Raw genomic sequence first — 13,836 nt, 5'->3', positions numbered from 1 at the left:
TGAGGCTGCTGGCTAAGATCCTCCTCAGCATTCAGCGCTATGAATGAGACAGTCAGTCTAGTAAACCTGCATGGATACGTCATAAAGGTTTTTGCCCCCACGGTCATGGCATGAAAATTTCAAAGAAAAATTATTTGTGAACCACTACAACAAATTTGTAGAAATGGAGGAAGCCACCAGGAGGGTGCACATCTGTTCGATTTGTTTTCTGATATTTTCTTTAAAAAAAATCTGAATTGTGCAAAGGATTATGGGTGATTGAAGGCCACGAAGGATGCACCTCATGCATCCTCCAAAATGTGGCGAATGAAGGCTGCGAAACGAGGCTGCCTTCCAAGTGTCCTCACAATTGAGACTGCTATTGATAGTACTTGATGACATGGCAGCCGAGATATCCAGCCTAACTAGGCTGCAGCCTTCCGATTGAGAAGCACCATCTGTTGCGTCATTTGCAATGCATCACGGAAGTGGCGGTCACTGCAGGGATCTTTAGCTGCGGTTTGTTTGCTGATATTCTCTGATTGGTGGATTTTCCAACTCAGGATCATGGGAAGTGTAGTTATTCACCACAGATTATGCTATTAAATGCAATTTTAAAAATCAAGTTGAAATAACATGGACCGGCAGCTTGAACAGAAGCATATAGCATTGATTAACAACCTCGTAGCTCACGGTAGGCCTGTCAATAAAAAGGTTGAGTTATCCTTAAAAATCAATTCCCCTATGAAAAAAATAAGAGGTATTTTTACTTTCGGCACCAGACTGTTGGGCTCTGTTAACACAAGTATTCATTCATCATTTTAAATTTCAAGATCTGACAGCTTTGTCAGTGGATTATAAACTATTTTTGTTTTCAGTGGTTAGGAGGAAATTTTGAACTATGGTGTGAAATGAGTGTTTCGTTCATTTTGTGTGCATTAGACTGGTTATCAGCCAGCTTGCTCAAGATATCGGCATTGGCCATTTTAAAAACTCTTTGGTCAACTGCTATATTGTATGGTCTATTAGGCTATACTTATTTTTATTTATTTTTTGTTATCTTATAAACTCAATCTGATCAAAGCTGATTTTCTTTCTGAATGCTTGACTCATTTTATGATGTTCATTTACAGGTGAGAAGATGTCAGAAGACGCTGTGCGTCAGACGCGCAGTCAAAAGCGGGCGCTGGAGCGAGATGCCCCCGCCGCAGACCCAGACTTAAAAAGGGTTAAACTGGAAGCTGTTGATGGACTGAAGACCAGAAGCGAACAGGCCAACAAGGTGGCCAACATCCTGAGGGCCGGAGAGGTGAAGGCCACCATCAAGGTGGAGGTGCAGACCAGTGACGAGCCCATGGACATGAGCACATCCAAGAGGTAGGCAACACACTTTCAAATCACTGTGTTGGTACACTAAAAGAAAGAAAACTGTGTTTATCAAGATATTTAATGGGGTAATAAATGAAAGTGCTTGCTAGCACAAGTGGTGACGTGTTGGCTGTAGAATTACAGAGATCTCACACCTGCCATTTCATATTTGTGCTGTTATTGAGGGCACTTAACCTCAGGCTGCTTCACTGAGACTCTACCTACTAGATGCTCCGAATATAAAGCCTCTGTTAAATGCAAAGTAAACAAAGTATCAAGTAGATGCAAAGAAGGACATGACTACAGATTTACACCATTCAGCTTAGGTTAAGTCTGTTTTTAGTTGCCTGGTGGTGCTTTAACTTTGGTATTTAAAAAAAACAACTTTGATTCTAAATGCTATGGATTTAATTAAGCGTTAAAAGAGACAAACAAATCGGAATGTATAAAGACAGAAATTGACATGAAAATGGTCTTATGCACGCGTGGCAGAAGAAGCTTTCATAAAGACTTTATTTTAATTGTGTAAATGGGTGACCACATTTACATCCATGAGAATGTTACAATTATTTGTGATTAATAAAATGGGATGCATTTGGGATTTTTGTGCATACAGTTTATTTTACATAATACAATTTATAAATCGTTCACAGGAACATTTAGGAAATTATCGTACATTAATGTTTAGGATGATTCTATGCACATTTTTATAAATAAGGCCTCTGGTCTTTTACATTTATAGGCAAACGGTTTATTTTACAAATTATGTTTTATAAATCATTCGTAGGAACATGTCAGAAATTATCATATATTAATGCTTATGATGATTCCATGCAACACCTTTATATACGAGGCCCCTGGTCTTGTTTTGTTTATCCACATGTGGTTTGCATATGCTATATTTTACGAATTACGTTTTAGAAGTCGTTCGTAGGAACATTTAGGTAATTATCGTACATTAATGTTTAGGATGATTCTACGCAACTTTATAAATGAAGCCTCTGGTCTTTTACGTTTATATGCATACTGTTTATTTTGCATATTACATTTTATAAATTGTTCATAGGGAAATTTTGGAAATTTTTGTACATTAATGTTTAGGATGAATCTTTGCACATCTTTATAAATGAGGCCTTAGGTCTTCTCGGAGCGTAACTTGCCGTGCATGTGACACATGACTTGTGGTGTTCATGCTGGTAGTGCAACTTCAAATCTGGCTCATTACTTTTCCCAGTTCTCCCCATACAAAGATATGAGGTATCATTCATGTCTGTAGCACGAACGGTGCAGGACTAGGTATGTGGCAAGTGTAATACTTAAGGGTTAGAGTTTTGTTCAAATCTCCAACTGTAACGAGCACCACTTACAATAAAAATAAAATTATCACTGTGCAAATGGCGACCCATGTTTTGAAATGTCTAAATGGTGAACATTTAGCACCATAATCTGAAGGTGGCAGTTCCCACTGACTTGTGATGGCAATTTGAATGGAACAAACAAACAAAGGTAGTGACAAACCACAAGAGCCGAGCTCATGATAAAGTGAAGAGGACAAAGGAGGTGGCCTGATGCCATGTGGGGTGGGGGAGGGGAAGAAAGTTGAGTGAAAGATGTCACACTCTGCAAACACGGCCGCCGAACACTAAACTTTTCCCAGAGAGCATACTCAAGATTGTGCTTTCTCAGCATTTCAGTCTTCCCTCAGGTCCCATACCCCATTTAAAGTTCAAAGCCTTTTCTGTCGCACCTGAAGCCTGCCTGACTTTGCTAAACGAGGCCTGTGTCACAAACTGGTTTCAGCCAGCCGTTGCCATGGTTTCCACACTGGCAGGAACAGTTAAAGAAAAGGGAGGGTGTGAGTCATGTGACCAGAGGGAAATTCTTGCATCATGTGATCTTATTGGTGCTGGATCATGCACAGGAAGTGATAGGTCATTTCTGGTAAAGTTATGGTTAGTGTTTAGTTGTCATTTTGAGGCAGATACTGACTCACCAGCCCATTAGATAAGCATAACAGGTGCTCCCATGAGGAAACAATATTAACTCTGAGTGGTTTCAGTAAATTTGGACACTATATGGAGGATGGCTTTAATTGACTCACTTGCTTTTAAGGAACACTCAGTGGTACTGGAAAGTGACAGCTAAGTGCTGTTCAGGGATATGTATTGTTTCTTCCTCTCTTTTAAGTGTCAATTTACTAGAATAGGTCTTGCAATTGGAGAGTTTACTTGACCCCTCTTCGTCATCCCATCTTTAGTGCTGCATGAGGAATGGATGCTCAGACTTTGGAGACATCCTGCCATTCAAAGTGTTAGTTCCAGATTACAGGAGTTTTGGATTATGTTGTCGTGCTGTCAAGGCAAGCATTACTAGAACTATTCATTATAACTGGAGTAAAGAGTTTAGAAAAACTCCTAACCCCCAAGTATTAATGACCCCATGAAGTGAACGTTGACATTTTTGTGGCTTTTAGTCCATGTGTTAGCTTTTGAGGTCATCTTTGTTTAGGGCAACTGCATGTCATCATGTTTAAGCTATAAATCCTAGTTCATGAGACATAAAGCATGTATCAGACTTTGCTAAACTCTGTAGAACTGTTACTGATAGCAAAACTGTAGATTTCTGCTGAGTTGGGACTCGTTCATTCTCAAATTTCCTCACCTTCCCTTGCCCCTTGTATGTTTATTAGATAATTTGATTTGAACCCTCAGCAGCCATCAAGACTGTAGTACTCTCAACACATTTGACCATGTTTTAATCCATTCTGCAAAAATTCAGAGATTTTTCCAACAAAGTCAGTGCAGAAAATGCAAAAAAAAAAAAAAAAAATAAGTCCGATTCTGTCTGTGCCCAGACTAATCTAAACCAATGTCCTTTTCAAGGCAAGGGTAGTCCACTCGGAGTCATAGCCAGCCAGTCCATCTTTGGGACGCCATCAGCCCATCTATGGCTGGAAGCGGCATACAAGTAAAGCTACTTTAATGTGGAAAGTCCGAAATCTTCAAAACAATTTGTCAAGATTACGATCAAAGAAAAAGTCTGACAACAATGGTATCATAAATTGTGCTTCTTTAGCTCAAATCATGCTAAAAAGACACACAGACATCTTAACTTCTAAAAGATGATTGGCTCTTTTACCTTTAAAGCGGGACTTCCTTCTCTACATCCATGGCCTTTCCAATTTCTCCCATTCATTTTAAAAGAAGTAACCGTCTTGGCTAAATAGTCTCTGTCTAAACACTCCATGTTTTCGAAACGAGAACAACAACCGTGAAAATAATCTACTCTGGTTTTGTTGAACAAGCACCATTTAGTGTCCAGTTGATCCGCCATTTAGAATCTCAGTGGAAATAATAATTCATCCAGGTATTTCTCGCTTACTCATTTATGAATTCTGAGGATTCGGACATAGTACTCCTTTGGCATACTGTTTTTGACATACTATAATGTAGGGAAGAATGGATATTCGGATTCAGTAACTGATTTATTATTGCACTATTGCATACAACACACATGTCTCTGATCGATTACATTGCTCAGTGTTTCAAAAAAGACATAAGAAATTTCTGGAGTACACCTAATGGGAATTGTGCAGTTGACATTAAGTGCTGCTGCAGTCATTGTAATCTCTATTTTTTTTATTTTATTTTTTCTATTAATTGTGCAGCCCTAGTCTTGATACAGATTTCCTTATTCGATTACAATTCACAAGCTTTTGATTTGATTCTGATGAATTTGGATGGGCTATATTTCAGTTATAATGTCCATTTTATTTGCATATGAAAGAAATTTGACAATTCTCAACCAATTTTGATGCTACAAAAAATACTAATTTGATTTAAACATTGAAGTTATTGAGTAATTATTCAAGACAATTAAATGATCAGTAATAAAGAACAAATAAACAAATTACAAGCAATTGAACAAATCAAAACAATACAAAACAGATACCAATTAAGAAAAGGGTGCTTAAAGTTTTTAACAGCAGTATCAAGTATTTGAGTAAACATTCAGAAATTGAAAATGTAATGAAATGTAACCCAAAGCTACATAAATGACTGGTCTTCACTGTATGATTTTAATACATTAATACTTTTTAAAGCTACTTAAGTTATCCAAAGTTATAATTTTATTTTTATTGTTGTTTGATTCATTTTATAAGTTCTATTGGGCTGCATTTTTACCCAGGCCTACAAGGGTGAGCTCTTTTGACTTGGATCAGTAATTAACCATTTAAGCTGCTTTTCCACCATCGGGGCGAACAGTTCTCATCGCAAAACCGTGCCGATCTGGGCCAGTTGGCACGGTTATGTTTTTCTTTTTTCACCGTGGTTCTGTGAAATCAGTAGGGTGTACGTAACAGATCCGCGTGAGAGGTAAACATTAGATCGAATGTGGCGTGCTATGGAGGATGATTGCATATTCCAGTTTCAGGACTGCTTTTTTCACTGGTTTTACTCTGCCAGCAAACAGCAAAGGCACGGACCATGTCGCAAAAAGGAAAATTAAGAGAAAAAGGTGCGAGGTTTACCATCATTTGCTGAGGGCTTGTGTTTACCACCGGACACGAACATGCCGAAAGGTAAAAGTTCTAGCTTTAAATGAGATTTATTGACACAGTATTATGCAAGTATTATATGAAAATAGTATATGAGAAATATATTGATGTATTTTGAGTTTAAATGAGTTAGTAGTCTACTTCCATGTTGAAAAAGACATGTACAAAAATAAATGTAGTCTACAATACTAGTTAAACCATCATAATAAAATCATGAAGATACACTAAATGAGTCGCTACGTACTAAAGCCATTCTACCAGCACGGTTGAGTATGGCTAGCTAACCGTGCCGAGAATTTCGTTCCCAAGAACGGTTTATAATCGTGCTGTGCCGAACCGTGCTCCTGTGGAAATGCTACTGTGACCGTTCCGTACCGTGCTCAGAACTATTTGGCCCGATGGTGGAAAAGCGGCTTTAGAAAGCACTCCGAACACCCTTGCAACCACATAACTGACATTGCAAAAGTCTAATTTAGTAGCTGCAACTACTCCGAAGCAATTGGTTTCATTAATGACAAAAATCTGCAGGGATTTTCCTGCATTGAAATGTAATGATATTCATCCTGGTTTCATTTATCATGCGTAGATTATACAAAATAACTTGTATGTCCAATGTAACCATGATATACAGCTACATAATTATGTTAAATATTAATTAATTGCAATTATGTAATAACCAACTTTGTGCGTATGGATGATCGTGTTCTTCAGACACCACTGAAAAACATGTTTGACCCAGGAAAAACCCTTTGATTCTTGGTCAGCACTTTTACTACAACATGCCTAATAAGTGACCCTTCTCCTAGAAGTTGCAGTGAGCCTGTGCCAATACCAGTCTTCCCATCTGCCCTCTCCCACACTCCCCATGCACAGAGGCTGCCATGTCACGCATGAAAGAGGGTGTCTTTGTTGATATGCGAGTACCCTGCCTGCAGTGAAAGTTGAGGACAGAGTACACACAATAGCCTTGCCTTTAGCCATCCCATCCCCCTCATCCTACGTCTCATAAAGTCCGTCACTTAGGAGGGGCTGTAGACCCAGAGCTCCTGAAGTCAACTTGAGACCAATATCGTCTTTCTCTGGTGGAACGGCTTATAGCTTTTAAGCCTGAAGCGCTGCTTGTAGATACATTTCTTATCTTTCTATCTCATTTGAACTGGGCATGAAATACGGCTTGGAGGGGTCTTTAATGTTGTGGATGAGAGCAATGAGACCCGATCACCTTCTTTACATGTAAATGGATCTTTTGATCAGAGTTAAGCTTCTTGTGCAGCTCCTTGAGCTACACAATTTACTGGTCTTACTACGACCTCTTGTGGGCAGTGCAGGAAATACAATTTTAGTCTTTAGTCTAAAATATTTACAGGTGAAGTGTTATCTTTGCTGCATTAGCACCATCAAACCGAATTTCAAAAATATTGACTTTTCAAACTGTTTTCCCCCATCTTCAATTGGTTGGGCAAACAGATAAGTATTGGTTGAGCCAATGTTATTAGTTGAGCCAATGTTGATGTATCGGGTTGGTTGGGAATCTCAAATAGAGAATTGTTTTAATAGTGCCACAATGTTTTTGCTTTTTGGGAGAATCAACTTATGAATGGCTTACTTAAAGTTGGATTTGTATACTTAAGCTGGGATTGTATTTTAACATAGGAAAAGTAAATGCTTTTTTAAAGAAACAAATTTTAAAGTGGGACATGGAAATGTCAGTGTATTTTCATCCATGATATATCATTTCATTTGTCTCTTTCAGTGATATAAAGAAAGAGCGACCTCCGACGCCAGATGATGTCATTGTTCTGTCGGACAATGAGCCTTCTAGTCCTTGTATGAATGGGGTCATCCACAGTTTTAAGAAGATGGATACCGAGATGCTAATGGTAATGTCGCTTCTAGTACGTTGTCTACATTTACAATTAAATAGAAATTCATTTTGCCAGATCATTTGCACTTGACACGACAAGGTAATTCATGTCATCCAAATCAAGTTTTATGCACCGACTTCTCACATCAATTGACAATGTTCTGTTCAATTGTTAACTTGACTTTCCTCCCTTTTGGTGTGAAGAAGAGCAGCCCATCCGAGCGTGAACGCATCATCAAGCAGCTGCAAGAAGAACTGCGTCTGCAGGAGGCCAAACTCGTCCTACTGAAGAAACTTCGGCAAAGTCAGACCCAAAAAGATGGCGTACAAAAGGTAACAGCTCTCTCCTGTAAAGATGTTTGCAAAAGTTTAAAGGAGTCATAACCAGATCCACAGGGAATCTGTGCCTGCAGAAGTCCATTGAAAGCTCGGCAGATTTCTGCTGAATTTAGGCCAAAATATACAGTACTTAGGTTGTCCGCATTGCTGATCACTCCACGCACAGTGCGTGTGAAGTAAATATCATCAGCACAGTCCATGCAGACTGTCCACTCGCGGCCCAAATTTTCTTGACATGCAGACAGCCCTCGTCTATGCATATCGTTGGCGCAGTCATTGAACACAATTTGTTTGCTATTTTAACTGTTTTTACTGTGAGGAAAAGTGTAGTAATTGCAGTTTCGTTTAACATATTCCGTTATAATTAAATTCATTCCACAGCTTTCCCCCCCACAGTTAGCACAAAAGAATTGTGACAATATTTACAGATTCCATCTGGGCCTAGTCATAACTAGCAGGCTGTTGGATGCAACTTAACATATCATATAGCTTTGACTAAAAACAAAACGTTCACATCTTTCTAGTAAAATCAGCCATGTTTACACACACCACTTTCATTTTTGTTCTGATTCTCACATCTCTCTTCTCTTTCTCAGTCAACCAATTCTGTGGCTGCTCCTCCACCTCTTGTCAGAGGCAGCATCTCATCCACTAAAGGACCCCTACAGGTCAGTTATGTTCAGTCTATTTTTTGCAGATTGGCTCTGTTAGTTACTGAGCTGTTAAGGCTTATCGTGCGTTCCATTTGTCTCGGAAGTTGGAGCTCCAAGTTATTTTCCGAGTTCCGAGACCGGAACTGACAAATGGAACACCCCCCGATGTCGGAATTCCTACTCGGAAAGTTGGACGAACTCAGAGGACCCCGAGTTCAGAAAGCAAGATGGCTGCGAAGAGCATCGACTGTAGTATGCTGTGGGTTTAAAGTTTTTTTTTTTTTTTAGCACTTTTGTCTTTTGTGTCCAATTTAGTAAGTCATATACACAATACTGTATTACTGTTGCCTATAGGCATGTTGCTACGATCCTGTTATGCGTAAATTACCACATAATGTGTTGTTTATAAACTGGTACAGCTAAAATTGGCTAGGTCGCTGCTGCTACAAGAACAATGGTCAATGTTGCTACAACAACACTGCCTAACGTTACAAACCGAAAAACAGTTTACACACAAACCCCGTTAGGCAAATTTATATTGCAAATATACGTTTGTACTTCCATAGGGCATTGCCCTTTGTTTACACCGCTGGTTTGATTAAAACGTGGTTAACATGTTTTGATACAATCAAATATGCGGAAACATTAACACACCTTCTCCGCTTTCTGTCATCTTCCTCGAAGTCTCTTAGGTGAAGGGCATACTTATTTTGTAGCTCTCTGTACTCCAAAAGAGCTAGTGCAACAATTACTTTCCTGGAGGCGTCCATCTTTTTTTCCGACTTGTCGTGTTGTGTGTAATGGAACGCATCCAACTCGGATTTCTCGATCCGAGTCCTGAGCTCCAACTTCCGAGACAAATGGAACGCAGCATTAAATACTTATGTTGTGTTTAGGTCTCCAACCGAAACTCAGGGACAGTCATTCCTCCTCCTCTGGTTCGAGGTGGAGTGCAGGGCTCCAAGCACGGCTCCCATAATACAGTAGTCATGCCACCCTTAGTCAGAGGCTCACAGGTGTGTACTGCAACAACTTAAGTACTCATAATTCACTTTAAGAAAAAACTTAATGTGGTTTTACTGTCATGTGTCACTGTGTCATAATGAAACTTACACTTTTGAAATCAATTGGTGATACGCTGAAAATTCAGGCCTCCGTCCCATTATCTGTCAACCACTAAAATCAATCCTTTTTCATTTGTGTTGTAGCCCATCGCAGTGACCCCACAGCAGATTGCGACCCTGAGGCAGCAGCAGCAACAGCACTCTGGTTCTGGTCCTCCTCCTCTACTGCTGGGCCCACGGACCTCTGTACCCAGCGTGCAGGTACAGGGCCAGAGAATCATCCAACAGGGCTTGATCCGTGTGGCCAATGTTGCCAATGCCAGTGTCCTCGTCCCACAGGTCACTGTCATTTACTTACTATATAGCTGTAGATTATAAGTAAAAGCTTCGAACCATTATAAGTTACAAAGTTATAAGTAGGTTTGCAGAGAATTTGGCAGAAAGCTCAAAATCAGTATTCAAACAGCCATAATTCACAAAATTCTATACACACCTCTTTGTATGATCATTTATGGCAAGAGTGAAATCGTAATAGTGCAGTACTCTCATCTCAGTTTAACATTTAACCATATTTAAATACATTTTTCCCACAAAAATGTGACTCTGATTCTGTGAAGGCTTATAAGAATTATAAGCTGTTATAAGGAAATTTTATAGAATAAGATTTCTTGTTTTGAAATGCATAATTGATTCAGTATAGTAATTTTATGCAGTGTATTTTTCATCAAAATACCTCAAACTGTTATGTTTTCCCATGTCCAGGCATCCCCAACTGGTTTAAAAATATCCTCTCAATCTGGCTTGGGCACCAGCACATCCTCTGTCAATGACTCTCCCGCCAGCCGTCAGGCCGCTGCCAAGCTTGCATTACGAAAACAGTTGGAGAAAACCCTACTTGAGATCCCGCCACCTAAACCACCAGCACCGGAGCTCAATTTCCTGCCCTCTGCAGCCAATAATGAGTTCATTTACCTGGTGGGGCTGGAGATGGTGGTCCAGAACCTTCTAGATACACTGGCTAAAAGTGAGTACAGCCTAGTAGAACATATTTTGTTTCTGAAAGCTTTGGTTTATATTATAGAGAAAAGCAGTTGTGCTTTAAAATTTTTCTGTAAAAGTGATCAGTTTTGCAATTTTCACCTGTTGGACAATAAAACGGGCAAAAAAGTTCCCATAGACTTACTTTAAGGGACCAGAGCCATATCTAGGGACCAGAATATCATATAGACTTGGGCTAATAAGTAACCACCTACCAACACAAATATGTTGTCATGAACCTTTTGACTGGTAAGTTTTGAAAAAAAGCATGTAATATCTTAAATCACTTGTCTACCTTCCAGGTAAGCAGCCGCAGGCCGAGTTTGTGTCCACCCTGGCACCTAAGGAACCCTTCACATGTGCCCAGTGCCAGACAGACTTCACGTCTCGCTGGAGACAAGAAAAGAGCAACAGCTCCACCCTGTGCGAGCAGTGCATGAGCTCCAACCAGAAGAAAGTGCTGAAGGCGGAGCATACAAGCCGTCTGAAGGCCGCCTTTGTCAAAGCCCTGCAGCAGGAGCAGGAGATCGAGCAGCGCATTCTGCAGCAGGCCGCTTCACCCGTCTCAAAGACCACCACCCCCTCATCTTCATCCTCCTCATCCTCACCTGTGATTAAATCAGAACACATGCTGGTGTCGCCACAGTATAAGCAGGTTCGCACGTCTCTGCCACAGCAGCAGAGCAACAGGGCAACATTGGTCGGCCGCTACCACACCACCATCAAACAGGTACTGGATACTCTAAGAGTGGCTGTTTATTACTGAGCATTACATTGTCCATAACATAAATTTATTTTTTTCTGCATTGTTTAGGCTAGGGTATACTTGGGTTTGTAACGCTACAAATCACTCAAGTTAATGGTTTGAATCAGCCTAGCAACCCAATCAGAACATTTAAATGCTATTTAAAAGTTTGATTTCAGTCTGACTAAATAATTTGTCTGTTTAAAATATCATGTAACCGCTTTAGTCCGATTGAAATCATACCAGTCTCTTTTTTTTTTTTTTTTTTTCTCTCTGTGAAGTTAGACTGACAGACCTAAACAATGAATTTGTAGCTTCATTTCGTCCAGCATGCATACACGTTAATGGGACCACAATTGGACTTAGCGTTTTGCGCATGCTTCGTAAGTCTAAAGTGTTGTCCTTCCTTTAAATATTTGATTACGCACTGTGACGTGTACTTGGATGGACCGATAAATACCGTAGCACGACTACGCAAAAACCCACTGTAGCTCGATTATAACTGTGCATGCTAATATACTGACATGCTCACTAAAACGGAAAGCTGTTGGGTAGACCCGAAACATTCTCTACACAAGTACCTCATTGCAAATGCTTTAGGTATGCAAGTTCAATTTCACAAGTTATTGTTGTGTTCTGAAATATTGTACAACTAGGCCAGGAACACACTTACTAAGGAAATCATTGGCTAAAAGAAGCTACTCTGAAAAGCTCAAAAACAGTTTTCAGCCAACAATCCTGCATCTGTGTGGAAAGGCCTAAAAAGCATCACCAAGTACAAGACAACTCCCCCTCGCTCTGTAGAGAGTCAACTAATGGCTGATGAACTGAAGGTGTTTTACTGCAGGTTTGAAAAGCCCAGTCTTGCACAACTCCCCCGCTCTGATCTTCACTTCACACACACACCAACACCTTCTGGAACCCCCCTCCTCCCACCTTCTGCTATTCAATCTGCACTTATGATCTGTGAGTAGGATGTGTGCCGGGTCTTTTGGAAACAAAAGACAAGGAAAGCTTCATGCCCAGATGGTGTTTCACCTGCCTGTCTTCATGTCTGCGCTGACCAACTGGCCCCCATTTTCATGCAGGTCTTCAATAGATCACTGGAGCAGTGTGAAGTTCCCTGCTGCTTCAAAAGCTCCACCATCATTCCGGTCCCCAAAAAACCCAAAATCACTGGACTTAATGACTACAGAACTGTCGTTCTCACGTCTGTGGTCATGAAGTTGTTGAAGAGACTGGTTTTGGCCTACCTGAAGGACATCACTGGACCCCCTTCAGTTTGCTTACCGAGCAAACAGGTCTGTGGTTGATGCTGTCAATATGGGACTGCATTATATCCTGCAACACCTCGTCAGACCTGGGACTTATGCATAGATCTTATTTGTGGACTTCAGTTCAGCCTTTAATACCATCATGCCTGATTTTCTCTCAACCAAACTGACCCAGCTCTCCGTGCCCACACCAATCTGTCAATGGATCACCAGCTTTCTGGCAGATACGCAGCAGCTAGTGAGACTGGGGAAACTCACATCCGGGATCCTCACTATTAGCTCTGGTGCTCCTCAGGGATGCGTTCTCTCTCTACTGCTCCTTTCCCTGTACACGAATGACTGCACTGCAAAAGACCCCACTGTCAAGCTCCTGAAGTTTGCAGACGACACCACGGTCATTGGCCTCATCCGTGATGGTGACTAGTCTGCATACAGATGGGAGGTTGATCAGCTGGCTGTCTGATGCGGTCACAACAACCTTGGGCTGAACATGCTCAAAACAGTGGAGATCTCTCAGGACCTGAAGTGGGACACCCAGATAGGCTCCATTGTGAAGAAGGCTCCGCAGAGGTTGTACTTCCTTCGCCAGCTGAGGAAGTTCAACCTGCCACAGGAGCTGCTGACACAGTTCTACGTGGCCATCATTTGAGTCTGTCTTGTGTACATCTATAACTGTCTGGTTTGGTTCAGCCACCAAATCAGACGGAAGGAAACTACAACGGACAGTCAGGACTGCTGAGAGGATTATTGGTGCCCCCCTGCCCACCCTCCAAGACCTGTACGTCTCCAGAGTTAGGAATCGTGTAGGTAGAATCACTCTGGACCCCACACACCCTACACACTCCCTCTTTGAATGGTTGCCCTCTGGCCAACACTACAGAGCACTGAGTGCCAGGACATCCAGGCACAAGAACAGTTTTTACCCTCAGGCCATTTTCCTAATGAACAATTAAA

General features: G+C 40.9%; 1 protein-coding gene across 3 annotated transcripts in view; it reads left to right on the top strand.

Moving 5' to 3' along the window:
- LOC127439193 (transcriptional repressor p66-alpha-like) overlaps positions 1–13,836 on the top strand; it is a 42,319-nt gene that overhangs the window by 25,181 nt on the left and 3,302 nt on the right. For 2 of the 3 annotated variants that reach the window (XM_051695334.1, XM_051695336.1), the window contains exons 2-9: positions 1,113–1,356; positions 7,659–7,785; positions 7,974–8,102; positions 8,705–8,776; positions 9,658–9,777; positions 9,970–10,164; positions 10,588–10,849; positions 11,166–11,593. In XM_051695334.1, coding sequence (XP_051551294.1) covers positions 1,113–1,356; positions 7,659–7,785; positions 7,974–8,102; positions 8,705–8,776; positions 9,658–9,777; positions 9,970–10,164; positions 10,588–10,849; positions 11,166–11,593 — 1,577 coding nt within the window. The remainder of the gene's footprint in view (positions 1–1,112; positions 1,357–7,658; positions 7,786–7,973; positions 8,103–8,704; positions 8,777–9,657; positions 9,778–9,969; positions 10,165–10,587; positions 10,850–11,165; positions 11,594–13,836) is intronic. The other variant, XM_051695335.1, reaches the window with a different exon arrangement.

Source organism: Myxocyprinus asiaticus, chromosome 50, assembly GCF_019703515.2.
Source record: "Myxocyprinus asiaticus isolate MX2 ecotype Aquarium Trade chromosome 50, UBuf_Myxa_2, whole genome shotgun sequence".
NCBI lineage: Eukaryota > Metazoa > Chordata > Actinopteri > Cypriniformes > Catostomidae > Myxocyprinus > Myxocyprinus asiaticus.
Note: the sequence above shows the minus strand (reverse complement) of the source record. Positions and strands in the feature narration are given on the sequence as shown.